Source organism: Chiloscyllium punctatum, chromosome 4 (genome assembly GCF_047496795.1).
Source record: "Chiloscyllium punctatum isolate Juve2018m chromosome 4, sChiPun1.3, whole genome shotgun sequence".
Classification (NCBI taxonomy): Eukaryota; Metazoa; Chordata; class Chondrichthyes; order Orectolobiformes; family Hemiscylliidae; genus Chiloscyllium; species Chiloscyllium punctatum.
The window spans coordinates 47,430,481-47,444,785 of record NC_092742.1 but is presented as its reverse complement, the minus strand read 5'-3'; the positions used below and the strand labels follow the sequence as shown (position 1 = coordinate 47,444,785).

Below are 14,305 nucleotides of genomic sequence, written 5' to 3'. Positions count from 1 at the left end.
TGAGGGAAAGGTTGAGAAGGTGAGTCCTTCATAGTCACCCCAGCTGGTGCAGAAATTGAACCCATACTGTTGACGTCACTCCGCATCACAAACTATCCATCCAACCAACCAAGCTAACTAAATTCTTAATTCTTCATGATAGTTCTTCTCAACTAATTTGAGCTCTACTATTACAAAGGGGATAATATGAAGTACAAATCTTAAGGGTTTAACTAATCTTTGAAAGTGTTAAGCTGGTTGAGAGCAATTACTAAATTACTGCAAAAAATCATTACTAACCGCTTTAATATTTTATCTGTTAATACAATTAGTAACAAATATTACACAGTTGCAGATATATAAATTTTCCAATTTTTTTTTACCTTGAAAGCATTCACAAGTGCTATACAATCACTTAAAGTTCCATCTGAATACTCCATTTTATTCCTGCACATATAGAATTATAATTTAAACATGAAATTCCAAGATAAGCACAATACAAATTTACACATTAAAATTCCATCAAATGTAAATTGAGGTTTGCATTTTAGTGAAAATGTCTATGTTTATCAGTTGTGCAACCTCAACATTTACAATTTTGAAAATACTTACTGAATTTTCCTTCCACTGACCAAAATGAAAAACATAATGATCAAATTGCATATGGTCTGATGCAACAATATTAAAATTTTACGTGAACAGCTCAAACCAGCTCTAAAAATATGTGCTTGAAATTAATATATTTCCCAAAATTGTGTCACTGAGAAGAATATGGATTGCTTCAACTGAACACGTAAAATGCACACAAGTTCCCAGTATCCAATAGTATAATCTAGCTAAAACAAAAGTGACTGGAGTTTTCTAATTTGGTGACAATGCAGGTTAAGGAAAATGTAATAGATCAACACTCAACACATTGGGACAATGGGAAACTTTGTTCCCGAAATCCCCACAGTTCACTTGGGACAATTCATTCACAACGTCAACAAAATCAGAAAGGTCTCCCGAGTAAATAAAATCAAGTAAAACGTCAGGAGCTCTGATCACATGCTCGTTGCATTTCAAATTTGCTGCTGACAGAAGCGCGAAACTGAGATCAAAGACAGTGATCTAGAACACAGGCTGCAAAATGCAAAATGTGTGGGTGGGGGGCACAAGGGACTACAAAAAGGGGAGGGAGAGGGTCTACAAATTAGCAATACTGAAACTGAAAATAATAAAAGTATCCCTTATGAAATTTCAAGAGGAGCCCTTGAAGAGAAAAAAAATGATCCCTGCAAATGCGTGGCAAATGCAAACTCCTGAAAGCATCTTCTGAAGTCAAAAATATGTTTGTCAGCAAAAGCCTTTAGATAAAATAAACATTGGCAGCATGGTTAACAAATTGATTGAATGAAAGTAAACAACATGATGAATGATTGTTTATGGAGAATGGTATATAGTGAGGTTACTCATAAGTGGGAGCTACTACTTTATTTGATGTATAATGAACTAGACTGTGTGTGCTGGGCACAATTTTGAGATTTGCTCATCATACATCAGACTTAATTTTCATGAAAAAGAGTATCTATGAAGTTGCAAAAATGGTGGCTGGGATCTGATTCTTACAGCACCTGCTGTACTTTGCAAGCCTACACCTGAACTCCCAAGCCACCTGCCTCCACAATGGGAAGACAAGATATGGCCCAGTCCTCCAAATTCACATGGAGTCAGACCATTGAAAGACTTGCGGTTCACTATACCTTTGGGTATTGAAAACCCTTATCTGGATGAAGGATCTTTTTTCATTCACTTGCTGATTGTGGGCATCACTGGCTGATCAAATGTTTATTGTCTGTCCCTAGTTTCCATTGAGAACATGGTGGTGGTGAGCTGCCTCCTTGAATTGCTGCAATCCATGTGCTGTCTGTTGAGCGTGATATGATGGATTTGCTCAAAATCCTGGCAAGTTCAGAAAGAGCAGAGAGGGAGAAACACTGGCTAGACAGTTCACCTGTTAAACTTCAAAATAGTGTCATGTACTCTTTCAGATCCACCTCAGGAGACAGGTTCAATAACTCACCTAAGAAATGGAATCGCTAACATTAGTGTTAGATCCTCATGCATCTCTTACTTTCTGTTAATTATTGCCTTCTCTTTCTTAACTTCTCAGTCTTCACTTCTAAACACAAACTGTCTACTAATGTTCATTTTAAGCTTATCAACTCTCACAACGACCCAGAGCACTTCCTTACATCATCACTTCTGTAAGTACTCTTCTCCATTCTCCCTGTTTCACCATTTTCATTGCATTTGTTCCAATGCTGTTACTTTCAATGACCGTGCTTCAGATATGTCTTCCATTTTCCTCAACCAAGAATTCCCATCTCAAATGTGACAGACAGGACCGTCAACCAAGCAGTTCCATCCAACTGGACAATGTGGAGAAATGTTAGAGGTAGATGTGGACTCAACCATGTCAAAGACTGCAGAAAGTTGAGAGAGATGGAGAAGGAAAAGAGAGAGTGTACCATCCTGTGGCACAGGGAAACTGAATGAAAGGATTACATCAACTTCTGGGAAAAATGGTATTGGTTTTGGAAATAACAGCACATTAAAGGACTTTCAAAAGAAAGGGACATTTCACATAATATAACAAAAGGCAGTGGTTTGCAAGGAAAGAATTTTGTTTTGAGGAGAGATTTGGTGACGACAAATTTGATGGTGAGGAGGTCATGAGCTGAGGACAGAAAACCATTAACTCTCATGCCATCATTGACGTGACGGGGTGGTTCGTCAGCAATTTGGAGGAAATAAAGTTGAAGCAGGAGAGGGAAGTCTCATAGACAAGTGGAGTTTGGAGAAGAGACTGGGGAAGATTGAAAAGGAAACAGACAAAGGTGACCGTTCTGCTTACGGCCAGTGGGGATTTCCAGCAGATTTCCAGAAGAGGAGGACCAAGTGCATTAAGTAACATTCTATTGGATTCATCTTCTTTCCCTCTGCTTTTCATCCTGCCCCAACCAACAAACGTAAAATCAACTTTACCGATATCCTTCAAGATGCTGCTTGAAAGGCACTGCAAAAAAGTTCTTCAGCGAAAGAGCAGCAGCTGGAATGAAAATTGCAATTTTTAGAACTAATTTCAGAAAGTTTGTCAAAGTTTTATTACCTGGAATTCATTTTTTAAAATTTTAAGTGAATATTCTACATATATTTCTATATGCTTACCAATAATTAGGCACTCCTCTAAACAGCCAAACACATGTCCTAGGACTATAAGTTTTCCTAAATGGAGGTCCACAGGCAAATATGCTAATACTTTGCCTAAGAAAGTTAGATCTCCGTCATATGGATTATCTACTCCTTTTATTTCAATAGAAAGTGCTCCCACCTTTATACAGGAAGAGAGAGAATTGTTGTTAGTGCCTTTTGCCACTTAAGGTAATATTTCAAATATATATGATTACTTAAAGTTCATTACAAAAAGGTCAGTTTTTATGCACTCTTCAATGACTTGCCTCTTTCAGTAGTAGGACTGTACGTTCAATGTCTTTCAAATTGGGTGGAGATAAAGCAGAAGCCAACAATGCTCTTGGTTCTCCCATGTCCAGTAATTTGACTTTCAGTACAGTGCTGCCTAATGGGCAGCGCTAAGAAATAAAAAAAGTTTCTCTTTACTATACCTTAAAACTTAAGTCAAAAAGCTATCTAGCTTGAATAAGTTTTTTCAGACTTTACTAGCTAGTGTACAATTAATTGCTTTATAGTACAGAGTAGAAACAATATGAACATGAGACATGAAATTGATGCTTTTTATTCCGCCAACAAAGGCTAAAGGACAAGAAAACCAACTTCAGAAGAAACAATTTAAATGTTTTCAACTGATTAGACTATGGTTGGCATAGACATGCAGTCAGCTGATTACATGCAAACCAGGAGCTATTACGGGACTGCAGCAAAGATTGGCTAACTCCATAACAGTTTCTTCAATGAAAAGGATTTAAATGTGTGATCACACTGTCCAAATAGCTGCTTCCTTTCTAAGTTTGGCTTCTTTCTTCAAATACTGGTAAGTGCAAGAAAAAAAGACTTTGACCTCATTTTTGTGTTTAAAAAATATGAAAATATACCTTTATATGTCTGATTTGTATTTAATGTATTTTATGCAATACTTCAGATAATGGAAATTTCAAATGAATTCTCCTGAAAAATGATCATTAAAAATATTTTTGTTAAATGGATCAAACAGTTAACAAAACCAAGAGTGTTTAAATTAGTCTCATTGAAAGTGAAAACAGATATGCAGGAATGATTTTTGGAAAAAAAAGTTAATACCTGCATCTCTGGTACTGCATGATCAGGAATGCAATGTGTCCAGAAATCACACGTTACCAACCGATAACAGTATCCTTTTGAAACACGACCAGCGCGGCCTATTCAAGATATGTATAAAATCTTGCTTTAAAAAGAAAGAAGTGAAGAAATTTTGTTTTACATGATCTAACTACAGGTTACAGAATTTGGATAACAGAATTTCAAATTCATCTTGTAAACAGACCAATTCCACACTTAATATTTCTTTATTAAATTTATTGCTCTTTCAGAGATGTCAAAGGATCTACCTGCCTGGTAATATCATGGGATATTATAAAGTTAACTATCTCAAGAGAATTCTAATCATGTCCTAGTGAATAATAATTCCTCAAAATGAAAACATCATAAGCCGACCCAAATACGTGACCTATTTTAGTGATTCAAATGTAGTTCACCACATACTGAAATCCAAACCAGTTACAAATCATACAAGCAAACTAGATCTACGTGACAGAGAAGTTCGAATGGAATTAGTTATGTTGTCTATTAATTCTACAATTAAAGCAGTTACCAATACATATACGTGGATAAATGAAGACCCCAAAACTGAAATTTGTGCATTTTCCTCCTCAAATCATTCAAAACATGCAACAAAAAATTCAAACTGGACAGTTTTCTTTCCCTACCTTTCCTCTGGTTACAACTCATCTTTGAAGCCCAGCTCAAACGAAGACTTTGGTAGTTTGTGTCTTCATCACAAACGAGATGACGAGTTAAACAGAAGTCTACCACTAGTATTTTGAGGAAGAAAAACAATGTTGTTGGAACAAATAGTCATTAGATTTTTGGAAAACATAAGAACCCAACAGCAGAAGCAGGCCATATGCTTCATTATTCAATACAATTATGGCTAACCTTCAGTTTGAACATTTTCAACCTGTTCCCATATCCCTCAGTTCCAAGATACCACATCTCTGTGTACTTCTACCTTAAATATATTCAAAACTCAGAAGTAGAGAAAAATGAAGATTCATAAATATTTACAAGAAGAGTTTTTTCACTTCAGCCAGAAAATGGCTAGAAGCTCATATTCTGATCGAAAGATCAAACTACTGAGGAATTAAAGCTAATTTAGATTAACTTTACCTTGCTCAAGAGGGTGGCCCTTCAGTAATATTCTCACCAAGGACAATACCAGGATTAGAAGTTGCCAGATTAAGAAAAAATAAGCACAATAGAAAATCTTGGAGTTAACAATTACTTTGGACTGCCTAATGTCTGCCTGAAGCATACCATAATGAATGCCAAATATGTTTTTCAGGTTGGGCTAAAAATAAGTTGAGTGTCTCCCGTTTGGTGTCTTAAAGTTTAAGTTACATTCAATCAATAGTGCTGTGTGTACGTTGATACTGTAAATGCATCAAAACAAATGTTTTGTACTATCCAGTTATTAGAAGTTCAGATTTATTGTTAGAAGTTCAGAATCCTTCAGATAGAATAGAATATCCTTTACTGTTACGTGTACTCAATTACAGAGGTACAGGAGTACAATGAAGGTTTATAATGTTGCCTGTCATGGAGCCATCTGAAATACAAAAGTACCCAAGTACAAATCTTAGATACAACACATAGTTTGTCCGACCTCGCAAGCTGCTGACCACCTGTGCCAGACCCCAGTCGAACAATTGTCCCTATTCCACTCCAGGCCTCCAGCCCACTGCATTCCAGCTCTCAGTCGCTCCACGCCTCCAACCCAATCTGCTTATAAATCGAGCAATACATGTATCGTTGCTAAAATATGGAGATCAAAAGGGGACAGAGCAGTCCAAAAATAGCCCCATCAAAACCCGACAATTGTAGTTAACCTTCTTTATTCCTGTGAATAAATGAATCCAACTTTTGGCCACTTCCCCTGCTCAATCCTATGCTTCTTGTATTGAACTTGCATTAGTCAGAAAAGTGTGTAAAATCTTTAGGTTACTCCACAAACACTATGAATCATTTGCAAAACAAAATTTAGTTTTTTTCCAGAATGATCCAGAAATAAATGCATTAATTAAGATGACAAATATAACCTCATCCTCCTCCAAAAAGTAAGATAGTTTCCACAATTAATTATTCCTTCCTTCTCAAATAAGAAAGTCACAGCAAGCAGGCTAAAAGACTTTTAGCTTCAGAGTGAAGAGACTGGTGAATCCTCATCTCAAATCTTAAATTGTTTACCTTTTTCTCTGAGACTATACCCCTTACTTCAAAACTTCCCAGTTAGTGGAAACGTCCTATCCACATTCATCTTGTCACACCCTATAAAAACTTCGTGTATTTTAATGTGCTCACCTCTTATTCTTGTCAATTTTCAAGAATATAGGTTGCTTTTCTTCCATCACTCCTCTTAAAGCAATTCCACCAGCCCAGTGGTTAGTATGGGAACTCCCATTGTGCTCCTTCACCACATTTTGATAAGATGACCAGAACTATACATAATACTCCAGATGTGGTATTACCAAGATTCAGACTATATTAAGACATCTTTACCCCTGTACTGAATTCCCCTGTGATAATGGCCAACGTACAAACTGATTTCCCAATTGCTTCCTGCAGTTTCACGCTTGTATTTAGCCATGAACAAAGACATCCAGGTCTTTTTAGACATCAACACTTCCCAACCTCTTATCATTTAAGAAATAATCTGCCATTTTGTTTCCACCTAAGTGGATAACTTCGCACTTAATGGCATTATATTTTATCTGCCATGTTCTTGCCCAACCACTTCATCTGTCCAAATCCCTTTAAAACCTCCTTGCATTTGCCTCAACTCACATTCCTACCTAGTTCTGTTATCCACAAGCTTGGGTGTAACAGTTTATCAACAGCAATCTTTGAGCAACAAATATGAAGCATCATGTACTGTTAATAGTACGAATACTGAAAGTGCTTCTTTCCTTCTGGCTCTCTCTCACTCAATCTCCCTCAAGTTTGCTAGTGAAAAAAATACTTGGAACAAGAACTGGCACAGTGGTTAGCACTGCTGCCTCGCAGTGCCGGAGACCCGGGTTCAATTCCCGCCTCAGGCGACTGACTGTGTGGAGTTTGCACGTTCTCCCCGTGTCTGCGTGGGTTTCCTCCGGGTGCTCCGGTTTCCTCCCACACTCCAAAGATGTGCAGGCCAGGTGAATTGGCCATGCTAAATTGTCCGTAGTGTTAGGTAAGGGGTAGATGTAGATGTAGGGGTATGGGTGGGTTACGCTTCGGCGGGGCGGTGTGGACTTGTTGGGCCGAAGGGCCTGTTTCCACACTGTAAGTAATCTAAGTAATCTAATCTAAGTAATCTATTCACTGAGAATTCTAGGACATCTGCAGTTTCACCACTAAGTGAAAACAAGACAACAAATAAATAACTGGACTCAGGTCTTTTCATTTCTCAACCCAAGGGATAACTGTATTTGCTCTTATTATGTGCAGCAGATACCCTTCTTCCCAATTTCTTTTTTTTTAAAATGTTGATGGTCTGTTTTTCTCAGGTTTAATTGATAATAAAACTCCATACTCTTTAACTGAAGAAAACCTTGGAATTGCCTCTTGTTGTTAATCTGGTTAACTAAGTTCTTTTTAATTTGCAGCTATCATACTTCAATTTAAATTAAGTATTTGTTCCACCTGACTGAGAGGGAATAAAGAGACCAGAGCAGATCATTCCTCACCTGACCATAACACATTATTCAACCCCGCTAGTCCTACGCTGACTAACACATGACACTGAAAACGATCTTGAAATGAAAACAATGTGAAGAAACTCAGCAGATCTGGCAGCATCTATGGGAAGGAAGCAGAATTATTGTTGAGAGTCCAGTGACTCTTCATGAAAAAGAATCTTCATGGGAGGAAGATGAAGAGTCTGACTCGGAACGTTAACTTTGCTTTCTTCCCATAGATGCTGCCAGACCTGCTGAGTTTCTCCAGCAATTTCTGTTAATGTTTCAGATCTCCCACAGCTGCACTGCTTAGTTTTATTTTATAATCTTCAGGTGGCTGCTTTTGAGGTCCTGGTTTTTCACTTCTTTCCGAAGTGTCTAAATCTGCTTTCAGGACCTCAACGCTCTGTCAATTCACATTGCTGTAACTAATGTCAACCACAAGCTTTGGTCATTCAAATTTCCGAGGATAATGTGTCACAGCAGCTCAATGGCATTGTGAGCCCTGGCACTAGGGAGGCAACCTACTCATCTATCATTCCATTTTGTTCCCCTAACAAACATAATTCTGTAGAGACAGAGTTATACAGGTGGAAACAGACCTTTCAATCCAACTTGTCCATGTTGACCAGGTTTCCCGAACTAAGCTAGCCCCATTTGCCTAGGTTTGGCCCATATCCCTCTGAACCTTTCCTATTCATGTGCCTGTTAAAACACCTTAAATGGCGTAAGTGTACCTGTGCCCACCACTTCCTCATAGTTCATTCTACATACGAACCACTGTATGTGTGAAAACGTTGCCCCTCAGGTCCCATTTAAATCTTTCTCCTCTTACCCTAAAATTATGTCCCCCAATTTTGAACTCCTCAACCTGAGGAAAAAGGTCTTGCCGACTCAAACTATCTGTGCCCCTCAATGTTATAAATCTAAGGTCATCCCTCAACCTCCCACGCTCCAAGGTAAAAAGTCCAAGCTTATCTCTATAATTCAAACCCTCCATTCTTGGAAACATCCTTGTAAATGTGCCCTTGGCATTCAGATAAAATCCAAGTCAGGGATGCAATATGAATCGATCAGTAAAAGCTGGAAGAACTTGTCTTTGGGCAGTGCTATTCACAACCCCCTTGAATTAGATCGTAAGACAAAGGAGCAGAAATTAGGCCAATCAGCTCATCGGGTGTGCTCTGCCTTTCAATCATGGCTAATACATTTCTCAATTCCATTCTCCCATTTTTTTAACCCATAATCCTTGATCCCCATCATACTCAAGAACTTCTCAGTCTTAAATATACTCAATGACCTGGCCTCCACAGCCTCCTGTGGCAAATGAATTCCATAGAGCATCACACTCTGGTTAAAGAAGTTTCAACCTTATCGCCATTCTGAAAGGTTGTGGCTTTACTTTAAGGTAGTGTCCTCAGGTCCTAGTCACTCCTACCAATGAAATATCTTCCTAACATCCATTCTGTCCAGGCCAGTCAATAATTTGCATGCTTCAGTTAGAACCCCCTCTCATCTTTCTAAACTCCATTGAATAAGTCTAGAGTCCTCAAAAATTCATCATATATTAAGTTTTTCATTTCTGGAACCATTCTCATGAACATCTTCTAAACGCACTCCAGGGCCAGTACATCCTTCGAGACATGAGGCCCAAAACTACACACAATATTCAAAATGTGATCTGACAAAAGCACATCCCTGCTTTTGTATTCAAGTACTTTCAAAATAAATCACTGCATTTGTCTTCCCAACTACTGACTCAATCCGCAAGTTTACCTTGAGAGAATCCTGGACTAGAATTCTAATCCAGGACTAGTCTCTTTGCACTTCAAACTTCTGAATTTTCTCCCCATTTAGAAAATAGTCCATGCCTCTATTCTTCCTACCAAAGCGCATGACCTCAGACTTTTCTCACATTGTACTCCATTTGCCATTTCCACTGTCCTAACCTTTCTGCAGCCTTCCCATTTCCTCAATGCTATCTGCCCCCCACTATCTATCTTGTATCATCTGCAAATTTAGCCAGAAAGCCCTCAGTTCCTTCAGCTGGATCCTTAATGTATAAAATGAAAAGTTTTGGTCCAAACACTGAGCCTTGTCAAGTTTTGAGCAGACTTGAAGCTCAGGTTGAGGTTTTGGATATAGGTTTGCTCGCTGAACTAGAAGGTTCATTTCCAGACGTTTTGTTACCCTACTAGGTAACATCTTCAGTGGGCCTCAGGCGAAGCAATGCTGAAAATTCCTGTTTTCTATTTATACATTTGGGTTTCTTTGGGTTGATGATGTCATTTCCTGTGGTGAAGACGCTTCCTGTTCCTTTTCTCAGGGGGTGGTAGTTGGGGTCTAACTCAATGTATTTGTTGATAGAGTTCCAGTTGGAATGCATGCTTCTAGGAATGCTCGTGCATGTCTTTGTTTGGCTTGTGCTAGGATGGATGTGTTGTCCCAGTCGAAGTGGTGTCCTTCCTCACCTGTATGTGTGGATACTAGTGAGAGGGTCATGGCTTTCCACAAAAAGACTACTATATTTCCAGCATCATTTCCCAGGGCCCAATGTCCACTTTTGCCTCTTTACAGATCTGAAGAAACTCAATCAGTCTTCCTTTACATTATCGTCTAGCTTACAAGCAAATTGAATGCTTTCTCTACTTATCTCTTTTTTTTTGTTACCCTCTTGTTGGTCTTTGCAAGCTTCCAAATCCTCTGGCATCCCAGTGCCCTTTGCCACATTACATTCTTTCTCTTTTGCTTTAATGCTATCCCAGCCTTCCCTAGTCAACCATGGTTGCCTCATCCTCCTTATACCATGCTTCTTTTTCCTCAGACTGAATCTCTGCTGTCACTTGAATTACTCCCAGAAACTTCTGCCATTGCTGTTCCACTGTCTTTCCTGCTAGGCTCCTCTCCAAGTTAATTTTACTCAGCCCTTCCCTAATGTCTCTGTAGTTGCCTTTATTCAACTGTAATACTGTTACCTCTGATCCTATCCTCTCCCTCTCAAATTACAGAGTAAATTAAATCATGTTTTGATCATTTCCTCCTAAGGGTTCCTTCACTTTAAACTCCCTCATCAAGTCTGCCTCATCGAATAACACAAAATCCAGTATTGCCTGTTGCCCAGGGGCTTCACCACTAGCTGCTCGAAAAACAAAAAAAATCTCAGACATTTCACAAATTGCTTTCCTTGCAATCCACTACCAACCGGAATTAATAGAATCCTAGCTAAAAACAAAGGGCTGGCACAGCGTCTCAGTGGTTAGCACTGCTGCAGCACAGTGCCAGGGAACTGGGTTTGATTGCAGCTTCGGGTAGCTGTCTGTGTGGAGCCTGCACACTCTCCCTGCGTCTGTGTGCGTTACCTCCAGTATCCTTCCACAGCCCAAAGACGTGCAGGTTACGTGGACTGGTCATGTTAAATAGCCCATAACGTCGAAGGATGTGCAGGCTAGGTCGGTTATGCATGGGAAAGGCAAGGACAGGGCAGGGGGGATGCTCTTGGGTGGGATGCTCTTCGGAGGTTGGTATGGACTGAACGGCCTGCTTCCACACTGTTGGGGTTCAATGGATTTTATGAGTACAGTTTAATTTTGATTTAGAATTTAATGTCACATACTCAAGTTTACAGGAGTACAGTGAAAAGCCACGCATAGTGCTGTCTTAGGTACAAGTAACTGGGTACAAAAACTTAAGAACAAAAGGAATAAGGAACAAAGTTAAAAGTTTAACATTACAGTCCCTCTTGGTATTCAATCTTTAAGTGCTTGGCCATGGTGAGACTGCACTTCCTACAAGGGCTCGATCTCCTCCGCTTTGACACACACTCTCTTTGTGGAGAAAGTTCACTGATTTCCTCAGTCTTGCAGCTCACATCCAACAGCCCCAGTCTCCCAGCCTTCCTTTGTTCACATGTGCTCAAGGACAGTTAATATCGATCATTAATCTTCACATAATTACAATGTAATTGACAAGATATTAACACCTAGTACACCTGGAAGTGTGTAGCAGGCATCAGATCTGTTTTTTGATGACGACTTGGGAAACACGGCAGTCAGTTGTGTGGGGCAAGATCTGGCATGATAAATATACCCCAAACTGTCTTGAGATGACATGTGGAGTATAGTGTGGTATTGGCTTCTTTATTGAAGGGAGGATGTGAGTGTGTTGACAGCAGTTCAAAGAAGAGACACAGGTGGAAGGGGCAGTTTGCCTACATTAGCATTTCATTCACGGTTGCCATTTGCCTCGGTTTAGTTCGCTCTGTTGAATGTGCGCCCCTTTGAGATGGGAGCAGAACAAATTTTAAAGTAAGTGGCAAGTGTTCAAATAAGGTCACCCTCCCTCTGATATTCGAACCTTTAGTTTGAGAGGAGAGACTGAGAGAAGCCAGGATCGTTCTCTTGGAAAGGAGGGATTGAATTGCGGTGCTTAGAATCACGACATGGGGATTCAATCGAGTAGGTGAGGATGGAAATCTTCTCAGTGTCAGGAGAGTGGGGTGCACAGAGAGGGATGACTTATCAAGGGAAACAGGTTAAAGAACCAGAGGGGAGACAAATTGAGGGTACGGGATAAAGAGCCAGAGAAGGGAGCCGGATCGAGGGGAACAGGCTAAAGAACATTTCCCATCTAGATGCCTTTTAAATGTTGTAAGTGAATAGGAAGGATTTAGAGGAGTATGGGCCAAATGCTAGGAAATGGGACTAGATCAGCAAGTTTTGAAAGACCTGTAGCTCAGGATGAAGTTTTGGATGCAGGTTTGCTCGCCGAGCTGGAAGGTTCATATGCCATATCCGCAACTGACCTATGTCCCACTGTATCCGTTGACAACCTTCTATACTAGCCATAGTTCCACAAATCTTTGTCACCTGCAAACTTACAAACTCACCAATCTACATTTTCATCCAAGTCATTTATATACATCACAAACAGCAGAGGTCCCAGTATGGATCCATGCAGAACACCACTAATTAAGGACCTCCAATCCCTATACTAAATGGGCCTGGGTGATGTAGGCAAGCATGCCAAATGCCTGCCTACCTGTGATGCAACTTTCAAGGAACTATGCACCTGCACCTTTTGGTATCTGTTTGACGACACGCGCCAGGACCCTACAATTAACATTAATTTCCCATCACTAATCTTTTTTCCCTTCCTGTTCAGCTAAGCCACCTCTGCTGCCACGGACTTGGTACGGAACCACCATCTTCATCAGTATCCAAAAGAAAAACCAGTTAATGTGCACGAGTAACTCAAGGGACTCCTGTATTGGCTGCTTAATTCCCTCAGACTACCCAATTGTCACCTGTTCCCACTCTCTCTGCAAGCTCCAAACCACCTCCTTAGCAGTGCTGTCTGTCTAAATCGTTGCTTCACAAAAGCAAAGTGACTCTAGTTGCTACTCAAGTTTCAAACTCCAGAGTTCAATCTTTTATAGCTGGAGAAATGTCTGCTGATATGTTTGCTAAGGTTATGTGGGGTGTCCATCACTTCCCACATATCACAGGAGTCAAATTATACTCAAATGAGCTGGCTACTGGAACTGAACTTGATTAATTACTTGTTGTGAGCAGAATAGCTTACCAGTTACTCATCAATCAGCATCTTTCCCGATATGAAATTAAGTTCCAGATTCTGGAGACTGAAAAAGCATATCATTGCCTTTCATCTCACCTAATCAAATTCCCAGCTCCACTCTATGGAAGTGGCAGACTAATGGATTTATACTACCCGAGACTCAGGTGATCAGCTCTGCTACAGCTGAGGAAAACATCATCTAGCTACTGTTTTTAACATTTGTTACTGAAAGTTTAACCAAAACAGTCAATTTTACTTAAATGATAGATGAAAACAAGATGATATTTTTCCAAGAGTTTCACCTTGAAGATTCCCCTCACTCACCCATCTCCTTGCTTTACTTTGTCCAGGTGTGCTCCAAATTCATACAAGCATTCTTGCAATTGTCATTTTACAAGCTTATTACGCAACTTCAATAGCAAAATGGTAATAGGTTAGTTATAAACAGTGAATGTTATTTTAAGTAGGACAAAATAACAAAGGCTTACCATATTTAACATCTGAAACGGTGACCGAGCTCTCAGCAATATTTGTTGACAAAATAATCTATTTTTTTTAAAGGAAACAGAATCAATACCAACTAATATGAAATATTAAAATGAACAAATTACAAAGTCCTTACTTCTATGTCAATCTTGAGACAAAATAACCAAGCACAAAAAAGGCACTATATGAGAAAATAAATTTGATGCATAATAGAACAATGATTTGATTTTAAATCCACAATACATCTCAGAGTCTATTCTTGTGAAGAAAATAACAAT

At 39.4% G+C, this 14,305-nt stretch overlaps 1 protein-coding gene across 1 annotated transcript in view; it reads right to left on the bottom strand.

Moving 5' to 3' along the window:
• tdrd9 (tudor domain containing 9) overlaps positions 1 to 14,305 on the bottom strand; it is a 159,210-nt gene that overhangs the window by 61,195 nt on the left and 83,710 nt on the right. The window contains exons 12-18 of the mRNA XM_072568611.1: positions 14,030 to 14,087; positions 4,962 to 5,066; positions 4,297 to 4,394; positions 3,480 to 3,611; positions 3,190 to 3,352; positions 3,007 to 3,070; positions 363 to 426 (exon numbers count right to left, since the gene is read on the bottom strand). Coding sequence (XP_072424712.1) covers positions 363 to 426; positions 3,007 to 3,070; positions 3,190 to 3,352; positions 3,480 to 3,611; positions 4,297 to 4,394; positions 4,962 to 5,066; positions 14,030 to 14,087 — 684 coding nt within the window. The remainder of the gene's footprint in view (positions 1 to 362; positions 427 to 3,006; positions 3,071 to 3,189; positions 3,353 to 3,479; positions 3,612 to 4,296; positions 4,395 to 4,961; positions 5,067 to 14,029; positions 14,088 to 14,305) is intronic.